The sequence below is a fragment of the Ambystoma mexicanum genome, chromosome 3p, assembly GCF_040938575.1.
Source record: "Ambystoma mexicanum isolate Mex_15411 chromosome 3p, UKY_AmexF1_1, whole genome shotgun sequence".
Classification (NCBI taxonomy): domain Eukaryota; kingdom Metazoa; phylum Chordata; class Amphibia; order Caudata; family Ambystomatidae; genus Ambystoma; species Ambystoma mexicanum.
The window spans coordinates 368,859,553-368,881,365 of record NC_090925.1 but is presented as its reverse complement, the minus strand read 5'-3'; the positions used below and the strand labels follow the sequence as shown (position 1 = coordinate 368,881,365).

General features: G+C 45.4%; 1 protein-coding gene across 3 annotated transcripts in view; it reads right to left on the bottom strand.

Annotated features, from left to right (window-relative positions):
• Positions 1-21,813, bottom strand: part of LOC138580467 (WD repeat-containing protein on Y chromosome-like) — a 229,438-nt gene that overhangs the window by 86,304 nt on the left and 121,321 nt on the right. For 2 of the 3 annotated variants that reach the window (XR_011304265.1, XR_011304264.1), the window contains 2 exons: positions 21,453-21,617; positions 11,792-11,854 (listed from right to left, as the gene is read on the bottom strand). Coding sequence is in view for 1 of the 3 variants with exons in the window: in XM_069651033.1 (XP_069507134.1) it covers positions 21,453-21,617 (165 nt within the window). In the remaining 2 variants the exon portion in view is untranslated. The remainder of the gene's footprint in view (positions 1-11,791; positions 11,855-21,452; positions 21,618-21,813) is intronic. The other variant, XM_069651033.1, reaches the window with a different exon arrangement.

Below are 21,813 nucleotides of genomic sequence, written 5' to 3'. Positions count from 1 at the left end.
GTATCAAGGCTACCCAGGAGTTGATCTCCAGACAATTCTGGTGGCCTGGATGGGCCAAAGAAGTAAGATCGTATGTGGAAAGTTGTCCGATCTGTGCTCAGACGAAGACGCCCAGAAGAAAGCCTTTGGGACTACTCAAGCCTACTGAAACACCACCCTACCCTTGGCATACTATCGCCACTGACTTCATTGTTGAACTTCCACCCTCTGAGGGTCACACTTGTGTCATGGTGGTCGTGGATTGTTTCACTAAATACGCACACTTCATTCCTTTCATGAAGATCCCAACTTCTTCCCAGATGGCTTTGGCATTTCTACACAACATTTATCGTTACATGGACTCCCAGAGAAGATCATCTCTGATCGTGGTTCACAATTTCTTTCTTCTTTCTGGCATCAGTTGTGTAATCATCTAGGTATCCACAGAGCCTTGAGCTCAGGCTATCACCCGCACACCAATGGTCAGACCGAAAGGACAAATCAAACCCTGGAGCAATACTTACGTTGCTATACCAATGCCACTCAGTCAAACTGGCTAAGGTACCTGGATCTGGCGGAAGTTTCCTACAATAATGCGGCCCATGCTGCCACCGGCATCAGTCCTTTTTTTTGTTCAGCCGGACAACATCCCAAGCTGGTTCCCTTCTCACCTGTGGTGCCCAGCTCTGTTCCATCTGCGGATCAATTGGTCTTCAATATTCAGAAACAGCATGACCTGGCCCGGAGAACCCTTACGGAGACACGGGAACGCATGAAGGAGCAGGCTGATAGGGGCCGAACCATGGAGCCCGATTTCCAGGTGGGCGATCTGGTCTGGTTGTCCTCCAAGAACCTACCTGTTTGTAATTTACCCACCAAGTTGGCACCCCGGTTCTATGGGCCTTTCAGGATTGCCAAACGTTTGTCTTCAGTGGCTTTTCGATTAGTGCTGCCCCTCACTTGGAGAATACACCCTGTATTTCATGTCTCCCTTTTGAAGCCCTATGTGAAGGATGTCTTTAAGCGCTCTGGTCCACAGCCCTCCTCTGTTCTGGTACAGGGGGTTCCTGAGTTTGAGGTTCGGGAAATCTGTGATTCATGGATTCGTCGGGGTGTACTCCAGTTCTTAATCGATTGGAAGGGTTATCCTGCTTGTGATCGCACCTGGGAGCCGCACTGTAATGTGCACGCTCCCCGGCTTATCCGTGAATTCTTTCTTCGTTTTCCCTGGAAACCTGGGGCCCCGGGTCTTTCTGGGAGGGGGCATAGTGTCACGCCGCCTGTCCAGGGGTCTCCTTACCCGCTACGGCGCTCCCCGTCTTGGAGATTGTATCCCCGCTTTCGGCTTCGGGGTTGTCCTGGGTCTCGGGCGCTTCCGGGTCTCCTGTGCACACTGCTTTGCGCATGCGCGGGCGTCCGCTCTCCGCGCATGCGCGGTGCGCAGGATGCTCGATTCAGGGAGATATGCGGCTCAAGCCTCGTTGTGGGGTATTCAATGCCTGGGAGATGGCACGGCTTGCGTTGCAAGCCTCCCAGGTGCTGGTGGGGCTATTTAAGGAGTCCTGATCCTTTTTCAAACCGCGTCTCAACACGGTTTGTTCGGATCGTGTCTTTGCTGCCTTGTGTTGCCTTCCCGTTATCCTGTTACCTTCACCTGCCCTTGTTCTGCCTGGGGCACCCTGCCCTCCTACCTGTTCTGCCTCGCTCCCTTCCTCCTGCTTCCTCCCTGATTCTGAGTTCCCGCTGGCCTACCTTGGTTCTGGTCCTTGTGCTCCTTTCCCGCCTGTCCGGCTCAGTCCTCCCTGATTCCATCCAGCACTGAGTTCCCACTTCTCCTTCTGGTTTCCGTGCTCATCTCGTTGTCCGGCCGCCTCCTCTTGCTCCTAGTCTTCGCTCCTGGAGGTACTGTTCAGCTTCTGGTCTCCTAATCTTCATCAGCTTCCGCCGAGATCACACTGCCTCCTGTGGACCTTGAACCTTCTACTCAGAGGCTCCCCCTGCCAGTGCTTGCACTGTCCTGACGCCACGCAAATCAGGGGTGAGCCAACCCGTGGCGTTGGGAGCCGGTTCACCTCCAATCCGGTTCCATTCGGGCTGGTGTTGGGCTGGTTCCCCGCGCCATCGTTCACGTCCCCTCGGATCATCTGACAGCCTGGCCTCATCACCAAGGAACCCAACCGGACGAACAGGTACGCAGCGTTCTCGTGACGCTATTTACAACAATAGTTCTCGCTCTGGATGCAGAGAAAGCGTTCGACCGAGTAGAGTGGTCACTCCTTTTTAACACACTAAGGAAGATGGGGATGGGGAAGACATACATCTAGATGGTAAGAGCAAACTACAACTTCCCCAACATACGAGTAGCAGTGAATGGGAGCCTAACCAACAAGATACATATTAGAAGGGGGACGAAACAAGGGTGCCCGCTCTCCTCTCTCTTATACACCATTTTCCTAAAACCATTACTGGAACGGATAAGGGCCAATAAAGATATTAAGGGCATAGACATGGCAGGATACTCCCACAAAATAGCAGCATATGCGGATGATATGCTGGTGACCCTGGGTGATCCAGAGCATTCTCTCCCACTTTTGATGCAGGAAATTGACACATTCGGATCACTTTCGGGCCTGAAAATTAATAGACTGAAATCTGAACTCTTAGCTCTGGCAGGAGACACCGCACAAACCCACAAAATGGCTGAGGCATTACACTTCAAAGTGGCTTAAACTGGGGTTAAATACCTGGGAATAACATTGACAGGGAAAATACAAGATTTATTCCCACAAAACGACCCCACAATCCTGCAACAAATGACACGTGAAACGATCAGATGGAATCCCTTAGCAATATCATGTTGGGGCAGGATAACGGTAATTAAAATGACTATACTTCCAAGGCTGTTATACCTATTCCAAGCCCTTTCAATTAGAATCCCATCAGCCTTCTTCAGAGCCCTAACAAAAACTATTATGACCTTTATATGGCAAGGGAATACCCAGAGAGTATCCAGGACAGTTCTCACTGAACCAAGAAGTGAAGGTGGATGTGGACACCCACATTTTAAGAAGTACTACGAGGCAGCCCAGCTGTGGGTACTGAAGGAATGGATACCTGTCGAATCACAGAAAATATGGCCCAAGACAGAGCGGTAGCGACAACACCCACCAGACACATGCTCTGGGTAGGGAAGAAACACAGACACCCAATGTACAAATCAGTGAAATCATGAAGGCAGCACTAGAGATATGGGACAATGCCACACAGAAAGGAACACTAACAAAGGATCCGGCTCCCTTCATACCTCTCTTTGGAAACCCCACATTTTCCGGCAGGGCTGGAGAAAGGGGCATTCCAGAAAGAAGCAGGTTATAAAATGGTTGCCGATATGTACGAAGATCAAAGCATACAATCTTTTGCGGACTGCACATCCCTGCTAAAGCTCAGCATCACAGACAAATACAGGTACGATCAAATGTATCACTGGTTGGACACTCCGAGAATCAAAGAAGCAGTGTCAAGGGAGTTAACCCCGTTTGAAAAATACATTATGACAAACACAGGCGAAAAATGTTTTGTCTCCACCACCTATAAATTTATAAACACCTCTGAAGAATAAGTGAAATGGAACTACATCAAAAGATGCGACCGCACTTTAAACAACAGCATCACCAAAGGGCACTGGGAATATATATGGAAAATGATCCCAAAATTGACAACGGCGATTCAAACAAAAGAGATATGGATGAAAATCTTTTTGCAATGGCATTACACGCCGGAAAGGCTTAGTCAAATGTTCCGGAATTCCACAAAAATATGCTGGAGGGGCTGTGGAAATGAAGGAACTTGGAGACATATATGGTGGGACTGCCCAAAAATACAGCAATTCTGGGGAGAAATCAAGGCACATATGAACTCGATGTTCCCGACAATGGGAACTATAGGAGAAGAGATATGGATGTGCTGGCTGTGGGCCCCCAAGGACAAACAACTCACCAAGAAACAAAGACGGAACTTTATGGGACTTTTGATAGGCGCATGGCTTGAAATAGCCCATAAATGGAAACAGAATCATCTGCCCTTGTCCATCGATTGGATAAGGAGGGTTTGGACTCACGTGGCATTGGAAAGGCTAACCTACAACATACAAGGGGCCCACCAGAAATTTTGAGAAGATTGGGAGAAACCCTGGAATACCTTCAGAGTGAGTATATGGAACAATGGTGCCCACATTAGATAAGGATTTTGGACATGTTTAATTAGAAAAGCATGCGGAATAACTCGGACAGGAAGACAGGAAGATGCGGACATTCCCGGGGGGGGCAGGGAGAGGGGACTCTAGGGGAAGTTGAAAATGTTGCAAGTAATATGTTGTAAAACCAATAAAAATATATATATTAAAAAAAATGAACATGGGGAGGTAAAGTTTGGGGATGGAGATACTGTCTAGGAATTTTGCACATTTTACACTTAGTTATATTCTTCGCATACCCGGGCTACGCAATGTGAGGTTTACCTAGACCAGGTGGTGCTATATGGCGTCGTCCCATAACTGTTCAAGAAATTATGCTGGCGATCAAGCCACTGTCATCAGGAAAAGCACCTGATGGCTTCACAGCTGAGTTTCACAAACATTTTGCGGTAAAGCTAGCTCTGCATCTCTTGAAGGTATTCCGCCAGAGTCCGAGAGATGGCCGGTTGCCGGAGTCAGTGAAGGAGGTGGTAGTTGTGGTACTTTTGAAACCTGTTAAGGTGGCAGACAATTGTTCTTCCTACCGTCCTATCTCACTTATTACCTTGGATATTAAAATTCTACCTAAAATATTGGCATCCAGGTCAGCACCCATAATGCACAGATGTGTGAAGGCAGATCAGTTGGGATTCATTCCGGGGCGTTCCACCTCCTTTGGTGGTCTACGGCGGATGTTTTGGTTTGCTGTTGGTGGTCCGGCAGATAGGCTCAATTGTGGTGGCACTGTTGGATGCTGCAAAGGCATTTGATTCGGTGGAGTGGCCATTTCTTTTCACGATATTGCACAGGATGGGGATGGGGGAGGAGTTCATCTCCATAGTTTCATTTCTTTATTCCTTGCCTATTGCAGATTTTAGAGTGAATGGCCAATTTACAACAAATATACAGCTGGAAAGAGGCACGCGACAGGGGTGTCCTCTTTCACCGTTGTTGCTTGCGTTAGCGATTGAACCCTTGGCCGAATTTCTTAGGGAACGCCATGTCCATAGAGGGATACAGCTGTGTAAGCAGAGGGTGGTTATTTCCTTCGATGCAGATATGGTAATCTATGTTAGGGACCCACAGGATAACCTCGACCCGATCATGGTGGATGTGTTAGCCTTTGGAGACTTCTCTGGGTTGATGATTAACGTTACAAAATCAGTGCTCACTCTGCCCCGCTATTTTGTTTTCTCCACTATCTTCCTTTTAGTTGCCCTCTGTCCCGTTTGCTCGTCAATTCTTGCGTCACACCTGCAGCATTATCTGCTATTTCAGTAAACTGCTCTCCTAACGCACATCTACCATACTCTTTGCCTCGCTCGCCCACCTCTTCTGGTACTGTTATGCACAGAAGCTCTGCCAATGAAGCTCTGCCAATGAAGCTTTGCGCCCTACCGTACAGTACTCCATCAATTTCCACACAGGAACCCGCCAGCAGCTCTGACAGTGCACCTCAACCCTGAGCTTCTCCTTACCTTCATGAGGGAGCAGATGACGATGGCCCCTGCATTTACCATTGGGTTGTGGGGTTTTCCTGGGGACAGAAGAAAAGAAGGGAGTGATCTTAGGTATACGGTGTACAAATAGAAAGAAAGGCACCTGCTTCAAAGTGAGGGGGGTTGAACGGGGAGGAGGGGCCAGAAATGTAAAGAAAAGTCTACAGTGGAGCCCTGGTTCCCTACAGAGTCTGGGACCTCATAACTGGCGTGAAAGGTACTAGGTTTCCTTTCAGGCAGAGTGTATTTGTATTTTGTGGCATCAGGCAGGAGGACTACATTGACAGCCCTGAGCACTCCTCCCAGATGGCAGATGCCCGCCCGAGACACTGTAAGTGTGGGGCTCGCTCACTGGGCATAGCCAGGCTGCCTGCAAGTACAGCTGGTGGCAGGGGGCTTGAAAGGGACAATGCAACTTGTCTTCTTTCTTCTTCATCCCCAGAGGGGACTGGACTAGGCAGCAACACTTGTAAAGGTAGAGGCGCTAGCGGGCACTTTTCTCTCGCCTTCTGTGGCGGCAGGCTGGTAGCACTCCTCAGTCACCTGTCACTCGAGTGTGCAGCTTGTCTTTTCTTCTGTTGCTGCTGTCCCCTCAACACCAGCGCACTGAGAGGCAAGAGGGCCGAGGCAGATCCCTTCAACTCCCCCCGAATGGGGGAAAAACAGACAGCACAAGTCCTGACAGCTTAGATATTTGATTGTTATGTATAATATGATATGGTAGGCATTTTGTGGACATCCACACCCACTTTATTTAAATAACAGCAGGATATATTAACATAAGCTCTGAAGTGAAGCACAGAGCTGCCATAAGACATAGTGGGCCTCATTACGACCCTGGCGGTACGGGGTAAAAGGCGCCGTAAAAGGTGCCGGTGCCGTTTACCCCGTACAGCCTCATTACGAGGTCTCCTCACGGGACCGATGAAGCAATGCCTGGTCAAACCAGGCGTGCTTACCAGGTCCCGTGAGGGGAAGAGGGAGCAAACAACTGGCCAACTCGTAATGGCCCGTTGTTTGCGCCCTCTCCCATTCAGCCCTATGGGGGCTGAAATGGGAATGGGGAAGGACCGGGTCCGGGTCCTTGGAGGGAGGAATTACCGGGCCTTCCGAACTCAGAATGGCCCGGTAATTCCTCATTCTGAGGACCCGGACCGGACGCGATTTCGGCGGCAGCCATGCCGCCAATAGTGGCATGGCTACCGACGAGGTCGTAATGAGGCCCAGTGTGATTAAATGATCTGCCCAGGATCACACACTTTGGTTAAGTGGTGAAACCGCGATGGGGACAATTTAAGCAACTGAGCACATCTTCACATGTTTAGTTGATATACATATGTATTTCTAATAAGCACTTGAAGATAATGCATTCACTACTTCCATAGTGCAAATGCTTTGCTGTGCGTCTTTGACAATGCTGTGAATTTAGGGCTCCCCTTTTCAAGTATCTCCCAAATGCAACCTTTTCACAACTCACCTGCTAGGCTTATTGCAGGCCTGAATAAACATGGCTGCATTTCCCAAATTCATACTACATTACCCTGGCTTGGAGAGGTTTTCTCTTTTGAAGCAATGTTTGTAATGGAGGCAGTGAGGCACTGGGAGAAAGCACAGGGTTTGGGTGACCTGCCATACACATTGCTATGGCACATGTGGAGACTGTGCAGTGGCTGCCTATGTAGGATTTTTAAAAGCATTGTGCAACATTAGACGATTGGAGGAGGAGCATTGAAGAAGGGGAACACGGTACACCTGTCTCCCAGACAGGGCCGTCACAAGGGTAGGACTGGGTAGGACTGGGGCAAATAATTGTCTTGGGCACCAATGAAAAAGTGGCCATAGTCGCAAATGGCTGTTCATTCCTTTTATGACGGTCTGACTAGTACCCAAGGGGGAGTTTTCTGATGAAATTGGATGCAAATTGTGCAATATAAACAATATTTATCCAGCCACAATGGTCAGAACTACTAGCCGCATAGTAAAGTAACTCATCAAACTGGCCCAGCCCAGAGAGGTGCAGTGCAGTGCTCTCTCTTCACACTGAGCTTTCCTTACTACTCAATAACTAAAAGTAATGCTCATTTTTCAGCATACTTGTACTTTCCAAGTACAAATGTCGGCTGGGCTAATTAGCCTTTCATCTTTCTGAGGTTGATAAATGATGTACCATTCAATAATACCTACTTTTACTCTTTCAGTGCTTAGAAATTGTTTCAGAAATGTTGCTTAGCCAATACCCAATACATCAACGTCCCTTAGACAAAAGATGTACTTCCTCTAGGATGGATGAATATTTTTCTTTTAAAGATCTATTTCCATTTGCCTTTTATGTAGAATTATTTGCCTGGGAGGACATCGGTCGTACACGTGATATCGGAAGAAAGCATGAAAGTGGGTCTGTGAAAAGACAAAGAAAATTGCAACATGAAAAGGCCCTAACAGGAGGAAGAAGGACTCTACTTGATTTTGGTATCACAGAGACTGCAAAGAAGGCACCTATCTCCCAAGCAGAGGAGCAGAAACCAGAAGCTGTTCAATCACACGAGGAAGAGAGGATCCACCCGGACAGCGTAAAAGAACCTGCAGTTGAAGATCAGGAACCTACACGTTCAACTAATCAGCTTGCATTGGCCCAATGAACCGAATTGCAACCTCATCCTCAATTACAACTTGACAGTGGTACAGTAGAATGTCTTAACATAGCGGTTGCTGCTGTACAATTAAGACAAACAACCACAAACATTTCTTCTGATCCAGGAACATGGGGAGAGATTCTTACACAAGGTGAAATTGACTTTCCCATTAAAGAAGGACCATCAGTAATTAAGGCTAGTGGTCTCCCAAGAGATGGTGATAATAGAAAGTTTCCTAAAACTGTACTCTCCTGTGTTCTCCCCAATGGCGAACAATGTTTTCGAAACTGTCTGTGCTGGAGTGAGAGGAAAAAAGCTTTATTTTGTTTTCCATGTCGCTTGTTTTCTAACGAACATCCTGCACAAAGATCACGCTTATGTTTTCCAGATGGATACATGGTTCGCAGATTTGGTGCTTATAAAAAATTACATGAAAAAATAGAACTACATGAGCAAAGCAAACCTCATTTGTTTGCATTTCTACAGTGGCAAAATAGACGGCACAGTTTAAAGGGAAAAGGCATTGACCCTGCTATGCAAACAGCAGTGGTTAATCAGGTCCAGAAATGGAAAGGATTGCTGGAACGTTATCTTGATGTGACTCTCTTTTTGGCGTGCAAGAACCTGTCATTTAGAGGCAGTAGTTCTTTAATTGGTAGTCCGCAAAATGGAAACTTTCTTGGTCTTCTGGAACTTTTAGGAAAGTATGACAATTTATTAGCAGACCATTTAAAAAAAAACCAGGAGTCTCAGGAAGCTGGAGAAAAGACAGTACATTATGTTTCAGGCACTTCTCAATTTTTATCACTGTGCAGTGAACAAGTCAGCAGAGAAATTATGAAAAGAGTAGCAAAAGCAAAGTATTATGCATTTATCTGTGATGTTACTCCAGACATAAGCCATATGGAGCAAACAACCATAATTTTGAGATACACAGAATTTGACATGCCCTCAAAAAGTTGGACAATTGAATAAAGATTCATTGAGTTTCTGGAAAATGAAAAGAAGACCGGTGTTGAGATTGACTCATTCTTGTGCTCTGTTTTAGAGAAACACAAAGTTAGTCTTGCAGACTGTAGAGCACAGGGGTATGACAATGGGTCAAACATGGCTGGAATTTACAAAGGCCTTCAGGCTGAAATGATTCGTAAAATCAAATGTGCACTCTTCTCTCCTTGTGCAGCGCATTGTCTCAACCTCTGTGGAGTCCATGCTGCCGAAATATGTTCTGAATGTGTAACATATTTTGGAAGCATACAACAGTTATATACACTTTTCAGCTGCAGTCCAGCAAGATGGAAATTGTTAATGAAGAAATGAAGATTACCTTCAAGTCACAGTCTCAAATGAAGTGGAGTGAAAGACTTGATGCTGTAAAACCAGTCGCCAAACACTTGCGATCTCTTATTAAAGCACTTGAGAGAGTTCAGGCACAAATCAATTTAACACAAGATGCAAAGGCAGAAGCAAAATCACTGCAGTTTTACTTTTCTTCATTTCCTTCAATCTTGATGTCCTGCATATGGTTTAAAATTCTTCTGTTTATAGATCATGTGAACAGAGTATTACAGCAAAATCAGCTCTCCCTTTCCAAGTCAGTGCAGCTAGGTAAGCAACTTGTGTCTGATCTTAGAAATCTTTGTGATTCATGGCCAAAAATACTGCATGAAGCAACATTAATTGCAACAAATTTAAACATCCCAGCAGAATTTCCAGCTCGACGGATAAAGAAACAGAAAACAATGTTAGATGAAACACCAGAAGAGCCATTACCGCCTGGAGACACACTTGAAACACTTGAAGAAACCACTTTCCGCAGAAATGTGTTCTACAGAGTGGTTGATAATTTGATTGAAGAAATGAGCAAGCGCTCAAAGTCAGCAGAACAGATTTATAACAAATTTTGTGTATTGTGGAACTTTGACCAAATGGATCCAGAATCTATTCACAGCAAAGCCACCAATTTGCTAGAATTTTATAAAGAGGATTTTTCTGAACTGCTCATAGATCAACTTAACCATCTGTGCAGTGTCAGGAAAACACTTCTGAACCTCAAAGATTGTACAGAACCTGATCCTCTACATTTATTGAACACAATATACAAGGAAAATGTGGAAAATTTATTTCCACAGGTTTGCATAGGACTTTGGATTTTTCTAACAATCCCAGTTAGTGTGGCTATAGGGGAACGTTCCTTTAGCAAACTGTCATTAATCAAGAACTACCTACAGTCAACAATGGGCCAAGAGAGATTAAATAGCCTATCTATTTTGTCAATTGAAAATGCACTGGCTTCCAAAATTGACTACAAAAGAATTATTTCTTTATTTACAGAGAACAAAGTCCGAAAGTGGAACTTGCGGTGAAAGCTGGGTGGCATGTGTTCATATGTTCAATTTTTGACATATATATAGAGTTGTAATACAAGTTACCTCAGAAAGTGTCTTTTAAAAATAAAATGCATGCAAATCTATATTTAATGTGTATGATACAAACCAAGTCTGGAATTAACCTTTCTTCAGCTTAGAAACATGGCTTTGCTTTAGTTGATTTGTAGTCATAAGAATAAACCATATTCGGGTTCTTCCATAAATAAACTCAAGTAGAGATTTCTCGCTTCACTTATTTACGGTGCCACTGGCCAAGTGCAAAAAATGAAGGGGCCTCACCAAATGTTTTGCCCCGGGCCTCACCTCACCCTGTGACAGCCCTGACTCCAAACAGAAGGAGATAAACAGGGGAGATGTTTATTCCTTAACACAAAAATCAACGGAATCCCTATCACCTTTGCAACCATATACGCTCCAAATTCGGGCCAAGATGGTTTTCTTAAAGATACATTAGACAAAGTGGAAAAATGTGCAGGGGGGGGATCATAATGGGAAATCATAATTGAATATAACGTGGGATCCGAATCGAGACAGATCTGGGCCCAGACATCAGGGACAGGGAACCCCGTCAAATGCATTAAAACAGAAAATGTCTAACCTATCCTTGGAAGATGTATGGAGGCATACCAACCCCAAACAGCAGGGATGCACATACTTTTCGCATGTATATGGGACAATGTCCAGGATAGATTATCTTTGGGTCACGACAGGCCTCCTGGGCAAAATATGTGAATCAGATATAGGGTCCATCTCGTTATCGGACCATACCCCCCTATGGGTAGAGATAGCCCTGCTTTATAGATCACTGGGGCTGTGGAATTGGCGGCTTCCGGAGGAGATAATTAGGAACCCAGTGTTAGGAAACACTTTGCGTGAACATATTACGGAATACCTAGAACTAAACAACCTTCCAGAAATCTCCGTAGAAACACAATGGGAGGCCCTAAAAGCAGTTACCCGGGGACACTTAATAGCCCTAAAGAATATAAGGGAGAAACAAAAGACCCAATGAGAAAGAGAACTAGAGTATAACATAGCAAAGATCCAGGCAGAACTTACCTAGAAATCCACCCCGAAGCTGCATAAAGCACTCAGACACGTCCAGGGCCAGCTGGACTCCCTCTGCATGAAAAGAGCAGAAAGGCACCTGTTAGGATTGAAACACTGGTACTATGTAAAAGCCAATAAAGCAGACACATATCTGGCTAGACAACTAAAAGGGCAAAAACAAGAGTGGACGGTAAAGGTGTTGAGGGATGAGGGAGGGGATAGAAAGACACAAACGGAAGAGATAGGCCACATATTTGTACAATTCTATCAGCATCTATACACATCTGACCTGCCAGAGGAGAGGCTACAAACCTCATACTTAGAGGGCATCGATCTCCCAACAGTATCGGAAACGGATAGACAAATGCTAGGCGAAGAAATCACGCAGGAAGAAGTCTTGATAGCAATTAGGGATCTCCCAAGGAACAAGGCCCCAGGTCCAGAAGGCTTTACTGCACAATTCTATAAGTCATATAAGGATATACTCGCTCCTATACTAACAAACATATTTAATTCCTTTAAGAATAAGGGGGATATCACTAGATCAATGAATGAAGCGAAGATGCTGGTTCTCCAAAAACCGGGAAAGGATCCTCAGCTCCCTATTTCATATCGTCCCATAGGCCTGATAAATAAAGATGCTAAGTTATATACTAGGATATTGGCCTCCAGACTTAAACAAGTACTCCCGAAACTAATCCACCAAGACCAAGCGGGGTTCATCCCAGATAGACAGACGCATGATAATATTGGTAGGGTAATCCACCTGGTGGAAAAATCTGGAATCAAGCAATCTCCGGCGATAGTTCTCGCTCTCAATGCAGAGAAAGCGTTCGACCGAGAAGAGTGGTCACTCCTTTTTAACACACTAAGGAAGATGGGGATGGGGGAGACATACATCCAGATGGTAAGAGCAAACTACAACTCCCCCAACATACGAGTAGCAGTGAATGGGAGCCTAACCAACAAGATACATATTAGAAGGGGGACAAAACAAGGGTGCCCGCTCTCCCCTCTCTTATACACCATTTTCCTAGAACCATTACTCGAACGGATAAGGGCCAATAAAGATATTAAGGGCATAGACATGGCAGGATACTCCCACAAAATAGCCGCATATGCGGATGATATGCTGGTGACCCTGGTGGATCCAGAGCATTCTCTCCCACTTTTGATGCAGGAAATTGACACATTCTGATCACTTTCGGGCCTGAAAATTAATAGACTGAAATCTGAACTCTTAGCTCTGGCAGGAGACACCGCACAAACCCACAAAATGGCTGAGGCATTACACTTCAAAGTGGCATAAACTGGGGTTAAATACCTGGGAATAACATTGACAGTGAAAATACAAGATTTATTCCCACAAAACTACCCCACAATCCTGCAACAAATGAAATGTGAAACGATGAGATGGAATCCCCTATCAATATCATGGTGGGACAGGATAACGGTAATTAAAATGACTATACTCCCAAGGCTGTTATACCTATTCCAAGCCCTTCCAATTAGAATCCCATCAGCCTTCTTCAGAGCCCTAACAAAAACTATTATGACCTTTATATGGCAAGGGAATACCCCGAGAGTATCCAGGACAGTTCTCGCTGCCCCAAGAAGTGAAGGTGGATGTGGACTCCCACATTTTAAGAAGTACTACGAGGCAGCCCAGCTGTGGGTACTGAAGGAATGGATACCTGTCGAATCACAGAAAATATGGGCAGCCCAAGACAGAGCGGTAGCGGCAACACCCACCAGATACATGCTCTGGGTAGGGAAGAAATACAGACACCCAAATGTACAAATCAGTGAAATCATGAAGGCAGCACTAGAGATATGGGACAAAGCCACACAGAAAGGAACACTAACAAAGGATCAGGCTCCCTTCATACCTCTCTTTGGAAACCTCAAATTTCCGGCAGGGCTGGAGAAAGGGGCATTCCAGAAAGAAGCGGGTTGTAAAATGGTCGCCGATATGTACGAAGATCAAAGCACATCCCTGCTAAAGCTCAGCATCACAGACAAATACAGGTACGATCAAATATATCACTGGTTGGACACGCCGAGAATCAAAGAAGCAGTGTCAAGGGAGTTAACCCCGTTTGAAAAATACATTACGACAAACACAGGCGAAAAAATGTTTGTCTCCACCACCTATAAATTTATAAACACCTCTGAAGAATAAGTGAAATGGAACTACATCAAAAGATGGGACCGCACTTTAAACAACAGCATCACCAAAGGGCACTGGGAATATATATGGAAAATGATCCCAAAATTGACAACGGCGATTCAAACAAAAGAGATATGGATGAAAATCCTTTTGCAATGGCATTACACGCCAGAAAGGCTTAGTCAAATGTTCCGGAATTCCACAAAAATATGCTGGAGGGGCTGTGGAAATGAAGGAACCTGGAGACATATGGTGGGACTGCCTAAAAATACAGCAATTCTGGGGAGAAATCAAGGCACATATGAACTTGATGTTCCCGACAATGGGAACCATAGGAGAAGAGATATGGATGTGCTGGCTGTGGGCCCCCAAGGACAAACAACTCACCAAGAAACAAAAACGGAACTTTATGGGACTTTTGATAGGCGCATGGCTTGAAATAGCCCATAAATGGAAACAGAATCATCCGCCCTTGTCCATCGATTGGATCAGGAGGGTTTGGAGTCACATGGCAATGGAAAGGCTAACCTACAACATACAAGGGGCCCACCAGAAATTTCCAGAAGATTGGGGCGAAACCCTGGAATACCTCCAGAGTGAGTATATGGAACCAGATAAGGATTTTGGACATGTTTAGTTAGAAAAGCATGCGGAATAACTCGGACAGGAAGACAGGAAGATGCAGACATTCCCAGGGGGGCGGGGGGAGGAGGGGTTCTAGGGGAAGTTGAAAATGTTGCAAGTAATATGTTGTAAAACCAATAAAAATATATACATTTAAAAAAATGAACATGGGGAGGTAAAGTTTGGGGATGGAGATACTGTCTAGGAATTTTGCACATTTTACACTCAGTTATATTCTTCGCATACCCGGGCTACGCAATCTGAGATATATGGTTTACCTAGACCAGGTGGTGCTATATTGGGTCGTCCCATAACTGTTCAAGAAATTATGCTGGCGATCAAGCCACTGTCATCAGGAAAAGCACCGGGGCCTGATGGCTTCACAGCTGAGTTTTACAAACATTTTGCGGTAAAGCTAGCTCTGCATCTCTTGAAGGTATTCCGCCAGAGTCCGAGAGATGGCCGGTTGCCGGAGTCAGTGAAGGAGGTCGTAGTTGTGGTACTTTTGAAACCTGTTAAGGTGGCAGACGATTGTTCTTCCTACCGTCCCATCTCACTTATTACCTTGGATAATAAGATTCTACCTAAAATATTGGCATCCAGGTCAGCACCCTTAATGCACAGATGTGTGAAGGCAGATCAGTCGGGATTCATTCCGGGGCGTTCCACCTCCTTTGGTCTACGGCGGATGTTTTGGTTTGCTGTTGGTGGTCCGGCAGTTAGACTGAATTGTGGTGGCACTGTTGGATGCTGCAAAGGCATTTGATTCGGTGGAGTGGCCATTTCTTTTCACGATATTGCACAGGATGGGGGAGGAGTTCATCTCCATAGTTTCATTTCTTTATACCTTGCCTATTGCAAATATTAGAGTGAATGGCCAATTTACAACAAATATACAGCTGGAAAGAGGCATGCGACACGGTTGTCCTCTTTCACTGTTGCTTGCGTTAGCGATTGAACCCTTGGACGAATTTGTTAGGGAACGCCATGTCCATAGAGGGATACAGCTGTGTAAGCAGAGGGTGGTTGTTTCCTTCGATGCGGATATGGTAATCTATGTTAGGGACCCACAGGATAACCTCGACCCGATCATGGTGGATGTGTTAGCCTTTGGAGACTTCTCTGGGTTGATGATTAACGTTACAAAATCAGTACTCACAGAGGGTATGAGTTGGTTCGTTGATGGGTATGGATTTCAGTGGCATGCGATTTGCACTCAATATTTTGGGATAGATATTGTACAATCCTCAGAGGAGTTATACAGACATAACTATGGGCAGGAGTTGGAACGTGCAAGGTCGGCAGTGGTTAGGTGGCTGGAGTTACCTCACACCCTTTATGGGAGGATATCACTAGTCAAAATGGCCCTGTTGCCGTGATTTCTCTATGTGTTTCTCAATGTGCCTTTGGTGTTTCTGAAGTCTTATTTAGAGAGCTACAGTCGTAAATCTCATGGTTCATTTGGGCAGGCAAAGAGGCGCTTGTATCCTGGGAGAAGTTGGTGGCGCCATCGGATTTGGGAGGACTGGTACTGCCCGATTTTGAAATGTACTATGAGGTAGCTCAAATGGTATTACTAACATATTGGTTTGGGGACCACATAGACAGAAGGCATGTGAAAGTGGAGAGAGCCCCCGCAACCCCATTTCTGATGAGAGCGGTTGTATTTACTTCCAAAGTGGAGAATGTGGTGGAGATTACCTGTAGATCGTAGGTTCGTATTGAAGGAAAGGCGAAGGGAAAGGTTATCTATTCTCCAAAACTCCTGATTATACACATTCCGGGATTTTGCAAGTGACTAATGAACTTGGGTTTGTAAGCTGTATGAAGCAATTGAATATTTCCTATTTCAGGTATCTTTTCCCGGAGGGGCAATTTCTGACTGGAAGAGAAGAGGAGCAAAGGAGTTCTCACATCTTGGGATTTGTTTCTGTATTTTTCATTGAAAGAATCTCTGAATAAACTCTTCCCCACCTTCCCCAAGGAGCCGCAGGTGGCTCCTATACTAGATGGAATGTTGGAAAGGGTCAATGCTGGTGAAGTTATCTCTGACCTTTACAGTAGAATACTCGGTGCTTGGGTGGGATGGGGGAAATCTTCCTGGAAGAAATGGCAAAAGTCACTGTGCAGTGTTGTGTCGGACGAAGTGTGAGCTTACTGCTGTGGACAAACAAGGAAGGTAGCTAACAATAGCCGATTTAAATCGATTAATTTTAAAAACATGCATCAATTTTATTACACCTCTGTTGTGTTGCACAGATTCATTCCAGATACCTCAGATGGGTGCGCTAGATGCATCACTACACCAACTGACTTTGTGCATGTGGCGTGGAGTTGCCCGTCATTGTCACGGTTCTGGGAACAGGTATTTGAGACATTGAGCGTGATTGTGGGGGAGGGGGTGAAGCCATCGCCAGTTCCCGCCTTGTTGGGTTATACAAAACTGATTCCGGGACGAGTGAGGAGATTGGCGGAGTGCTCCTAATCTTAACTGAGAGGAGGGTGGCGATGATGAGGGGTGGGCGCTAAAGTGGAACAGTGGCGAGAGCACATTATTGTAAAGAAATGGCAGTGGAATATGGTACGCTGATGCATCCCTGCACCAGGCCCACAGATATCTTGGGTCCATATGTACAATATGCTATTGTTCAAGCCCAACAGTGTGTGCTGGATCCTGTAGAATAGTTAATGTAACTGTTAATGGTGATTGCCAGAGTGAAGCGGCTGGGTACCTGCTATTGTGGGTGACAGGTCCATATGTACGGGGGGGCACGTAGTGCTATTACTGACCAATTCATATGTGGGACAGAGAATAGATCAAAGTTTGTAATTGTGATTGAGAACAAACATCCTTGGGGAATTGCGGGCAAGAAGAATGACTCACTATACCACTGTTTTCTTCTTGTTTTACCTGTTTGTAGTGTATTTTGTTATTGCAAATAATCATAAAAAACAAAGTTTAAAAAAACAAAACAAAAAAAAGACCTTACTTAGTGATGGCTCAGGGTGAAGATTTTGGTTTTGCTGAGTCCTGATAGCCCTTGGTGTAATCTGTAATCACTGGTCCTCCCGCATCTGAGGCGTGTGGTGTGAGCAAGCTGTTGGCAATGTGCACCGACTACTGTAGGTGCTCGATTCTTGCTGCATGGTTTCAAGTCTTTACTGTGTATTATTGTGAGTTGCAGTAGGGTCATTGAGGTAGATGTGAGTGCTCTTTGGGTTCTGCCTCCAGGTTCCCTCCAGTTGCTGACCTCAGTCTTAGGTGGAGGGGGTAACATGCACTCCTACCTCTCTGGTTTGGTGTTGACGGGACTCAGCTTTCGAGTCACCTCCTGTCTGGACCAGATATGCTTTGTGTGAAGTACCCTAGTGGGTTGTGAGTTTGGTGGCCTTCTGGAGGCTGTCCGACCAGTAGGTAGGATATTCCTTCCTGTTAGTGGTAATGGGCAGGGTCTCTGCTCTTAGGACAAATCCCTGGCCCTCGTCTTCCTCCATTACTGGGTGCCCTTGATTGGTGTACTCTACGCCCTGTGGTTCAGGAATACCTGAGAGTTTGAGCTTTCCGCCTGTGCAATGGCAGTATCAGACCTGTGTGGGTCATGACTGGCTCTGCTCAGGAGCCACTGGAGTGCCCTTGTTTAAGGATGCTTCATGTAGAGTTGCACCCATATTCTCTAAGAAGGTATCTGGGTATCCTGTGACAAATGTAGATGTGGCCTAGATAGTTTAACTAGACCCTTTCTTTGCTTCAGAGGATGAATGGAGTGGGTGCTGGTCAGCTGTTGGTAGGAGACCCTTTAAAAAAGTGGGTGTATGGTGTGGGCAGCCGTTGTGCCCTCTGTAGTTTATATCCTCTTAGCAAAAACTACCCATTCTCTGAACGGGTTCTGTGGACAGACATAACAACTCTCATATCAATTGTTGAAAATCAATGATCCTCTAGGTCGCTGTTCCGATTTGCTAATCACTTGATGTGCTTTGAACTCTGAAATAAACTGCATTGAGAATGGGCGTGTAGATGGCTGACATACCCCAGAGAAGACGTTGGGGAGAGGAGAGAGTTAGTGTGCTGCTGCATAATGGGACCTACCGTGCTCTCTCTCCACCTGTTGCCTCACACTGGCGTGGTACAGTTCGTTGCGGTGAATTGCGGTGTAAATGTTCCTCAAACCGTGCATTCTAAGGTTGAGGACCGGTCCTTCTGCAACCACATTGATGTTTTGCTGATTTCAGGCAACCGTGTCATGTGTGAAGGGGCTGTAATTCGGGGAAAGGGGTGGAGTGTCTAAGTATTATGTAGCCAGTAATGTCCACTGGGTCCTAACAGGTAACTATGCAAAATCTGGTGCAGATTGGTGATACAGTGTGTGGAATTGTTTGAGGACCAATGCTTCGCCTAGCAAAAACAAATGTAGAGTTTTGCTAGAATCCGGGGAAAGGGGTGGTGTGTCCAAATGTCAAGTAGCCAGTAATGTCCGGAGGGTCCTAACAGGTAACTATGCAAAATGTGTTGCAGATTGGTGAAATGGTGTGGAATTGTATGATGAACAAAGCTTTGCCAAGCCACAAACCCACAACCATATTTGTACTTTTTCTGAAATCCAGGGAACGGGGTGGGGTATCCCAATGTCATGTAGCCATTATTGGCCGGAGGGGCCTAACAGGTAACTATGCAAAATGTGGTGCAGATTGGGGAAACGGTGTGGAATTGTATAATGAACAACGCTTCGCCAAGTCACAAACCCACCCACCCACAAACCACAAATGTTCACTTTTTATAAATATAGATAATTATGTTCTAGCTCTGTAATGGGTGAGGATGACACCCTTGAGTTCTGCAAGCCCCCCCCCCTGGTGAGAGGTAAAGGGGGCTGCTGACCATCTTTGCATTCCTACCTTCTCCCTGATGTGGCCTGTTCCTGCAGTGTTGTAGTGTGGCATGTTTAGCACAGTGGAATATGGTTGAGAGGGATAGCTCACTGTCACTCTTAGTATAGTGGCACTATTGTGTTAATTGTGGGGGGTTCCATTCTCAGATCGGGCGTGCTGGACGGTTGTTTCCAGCATTGTTCAGGTGTTTTTGGGGTGTTTTTCTCTGAATTAGCCTATGCCCTCCTTTGCCTCCCACCCCAGATCTTTCTGATTTGGTAGTCGCAAGCAGGATCTACTTTGTTGACATGTTTCATTTGTGGAGGGCATTTCTGAATCTGTGCATGCTTGGCGCCTGGTTCTTCCCACTTTCGGTGTCTGCTTCTTCAGCCCAATGGTGATGAGGATCTAGTGGCTACAGGCTGTAACACAGGATGACTTGATGATTGTTTTTGAGGCACTAGCCACTGGGTAGTAGCTCTTTGGCATAGCCCCTCATTCTGTTAGTGTTTCTCCCCCAATTGACTATTGTTCCATTTGTAAGGGCAGGGTCAAACGATCCCCCCAAGCTCATTTTTCTGCCTCTTTGAAGAGTGCCTGCCTTGGGGATTAGTCGGCTCCCTTGGACCAAGGAAGCCTATTTTGCAGCCCTTTTAAAGTTTTTGGTTCCCATTTTTCAATGGATGGGCAGTTCCACATTTAGACTACTGCTGGCCAGTTGTTGATTGTTGATCTCTCAGATGGCAATCTTTCTGGGAGACTATTCCTGATCATCTGACTCTGGGAATATAGGGTGGTTGTTGCCCTTTTTCTGTTGTAAAGTGTGATGGGCCCCCATCTCACGCAGTTTGTTCCTTGGGACTCATCAACTTGGCAGTTGACCTGCTGTTGCTTCTCCCCTGGTGTTTTGCATGTGTCTTCTGAGATTCTCTGGTGATCCCTGGGTTGGATTTTCCAGAAGAAGAGCCATTGGCTTTCCTGACGTGGTCCTGGTTAGTGGTTTGGATATGTGTGCATCCAAGCAACTGTGATTTTGCCCCTCCCCGGTTGGTTTTGGTGAGCAATATCCTCTGCACTTCCCTTTCTCCCCTCAAGATGGTTGCTTGTGATTCTCCCTTGGATGAGAACATTTTCACCCTGTGCATAGAGATCTTCCTTTTTGGTTCTAGTATGTTCCGGTTAGATCTTGGATCTTTGGTTCATAGAGTAAAGTACTGTGATGAGGTAGAAAGACGTGGAGGTAATGCTTAGATTACTTACTAGCAAGCTTCATTACTCCTAGTCCTATTCTTCCTCATCACAGAACTAACACCCTCCTCTTCCTCCCTGGTGGTAAAATCAGCTTGGCGCCTTTGGTATAGACAGGAGGATCATGGGACAGGTCAGGTGCATTATGCCCATGAGACGGAGGGGCTAAAAGAAAAAAATATCTTTTTAGTAAAGTGTTCTGTCGGAAGGCAGAGCATCTTCATAGAGTAAAGTACTGTGATGAGGAAGAGTAGGACTAAGTTTAATGAAGATTACTGGTAAGTAATCCGAGAATGACTGCAAATTGCCCACTCCATTGTTTATATATATATATTCTTTTTAAACATTGCTATAATCATCAGTTGAATCTTAGAGAAGAGCAACTGACTATTAAAGAAATAATAGGTAACATATTTTTTAACTCTGAACTGCAGTCTTACAGTTCAAAGTTCACAATACAGGATGAAGTATTGCAACAGCAGAACCAGAGCCGCAGTCTGAAAAGAAAACTGAGTTGGAGAGATTTGTTGTAAATTATCTCCCCAAAGAGGAAAATTTGACAAATCTCTTGGGTGGAGTATGATATCCGGACAAATATGTTGGTGTTCTCTAAGGTTCAACTTGCGCTTGCTTCACTGCTTAAAAAAGAAAAGGTGCATTGTATATTTCTCTCTCAGAACAAAAATTTCAAACACTTACTGTGCCAACTGTTAAAAGCATTGATCAATAATGCAGAACCTCTGAGCCTGGTTCACTTACATCAGTGTTAGGCTGTGAGGACGCACGCCCAGGCACAGAGGGTCTACAGTACCCTGGGATTAAGGAACAGAGAGAGTTCTGGTCTGTGCGAGGGGCTTTTTCATCTCTTCTTTTCTCATTGCTCACTTCTCCTTCACGCTTGCAGTAACTTTCAATATCCCAGATCTGTTGTAAGACACAATATACACATTTATTGGGGTACTCTGAGAAGCAACTGCTGGCATGTATATGCAGGTAAAACATGTTAGCTTTAGAACAATAATGCACACTCTCTTCTCTCACCATATCTACAAAATGTGACTGGCGTGGCTATCATCCCAGTCTCTGATCACGAGTATATTTCTACCCCCAAGGAGGGCAC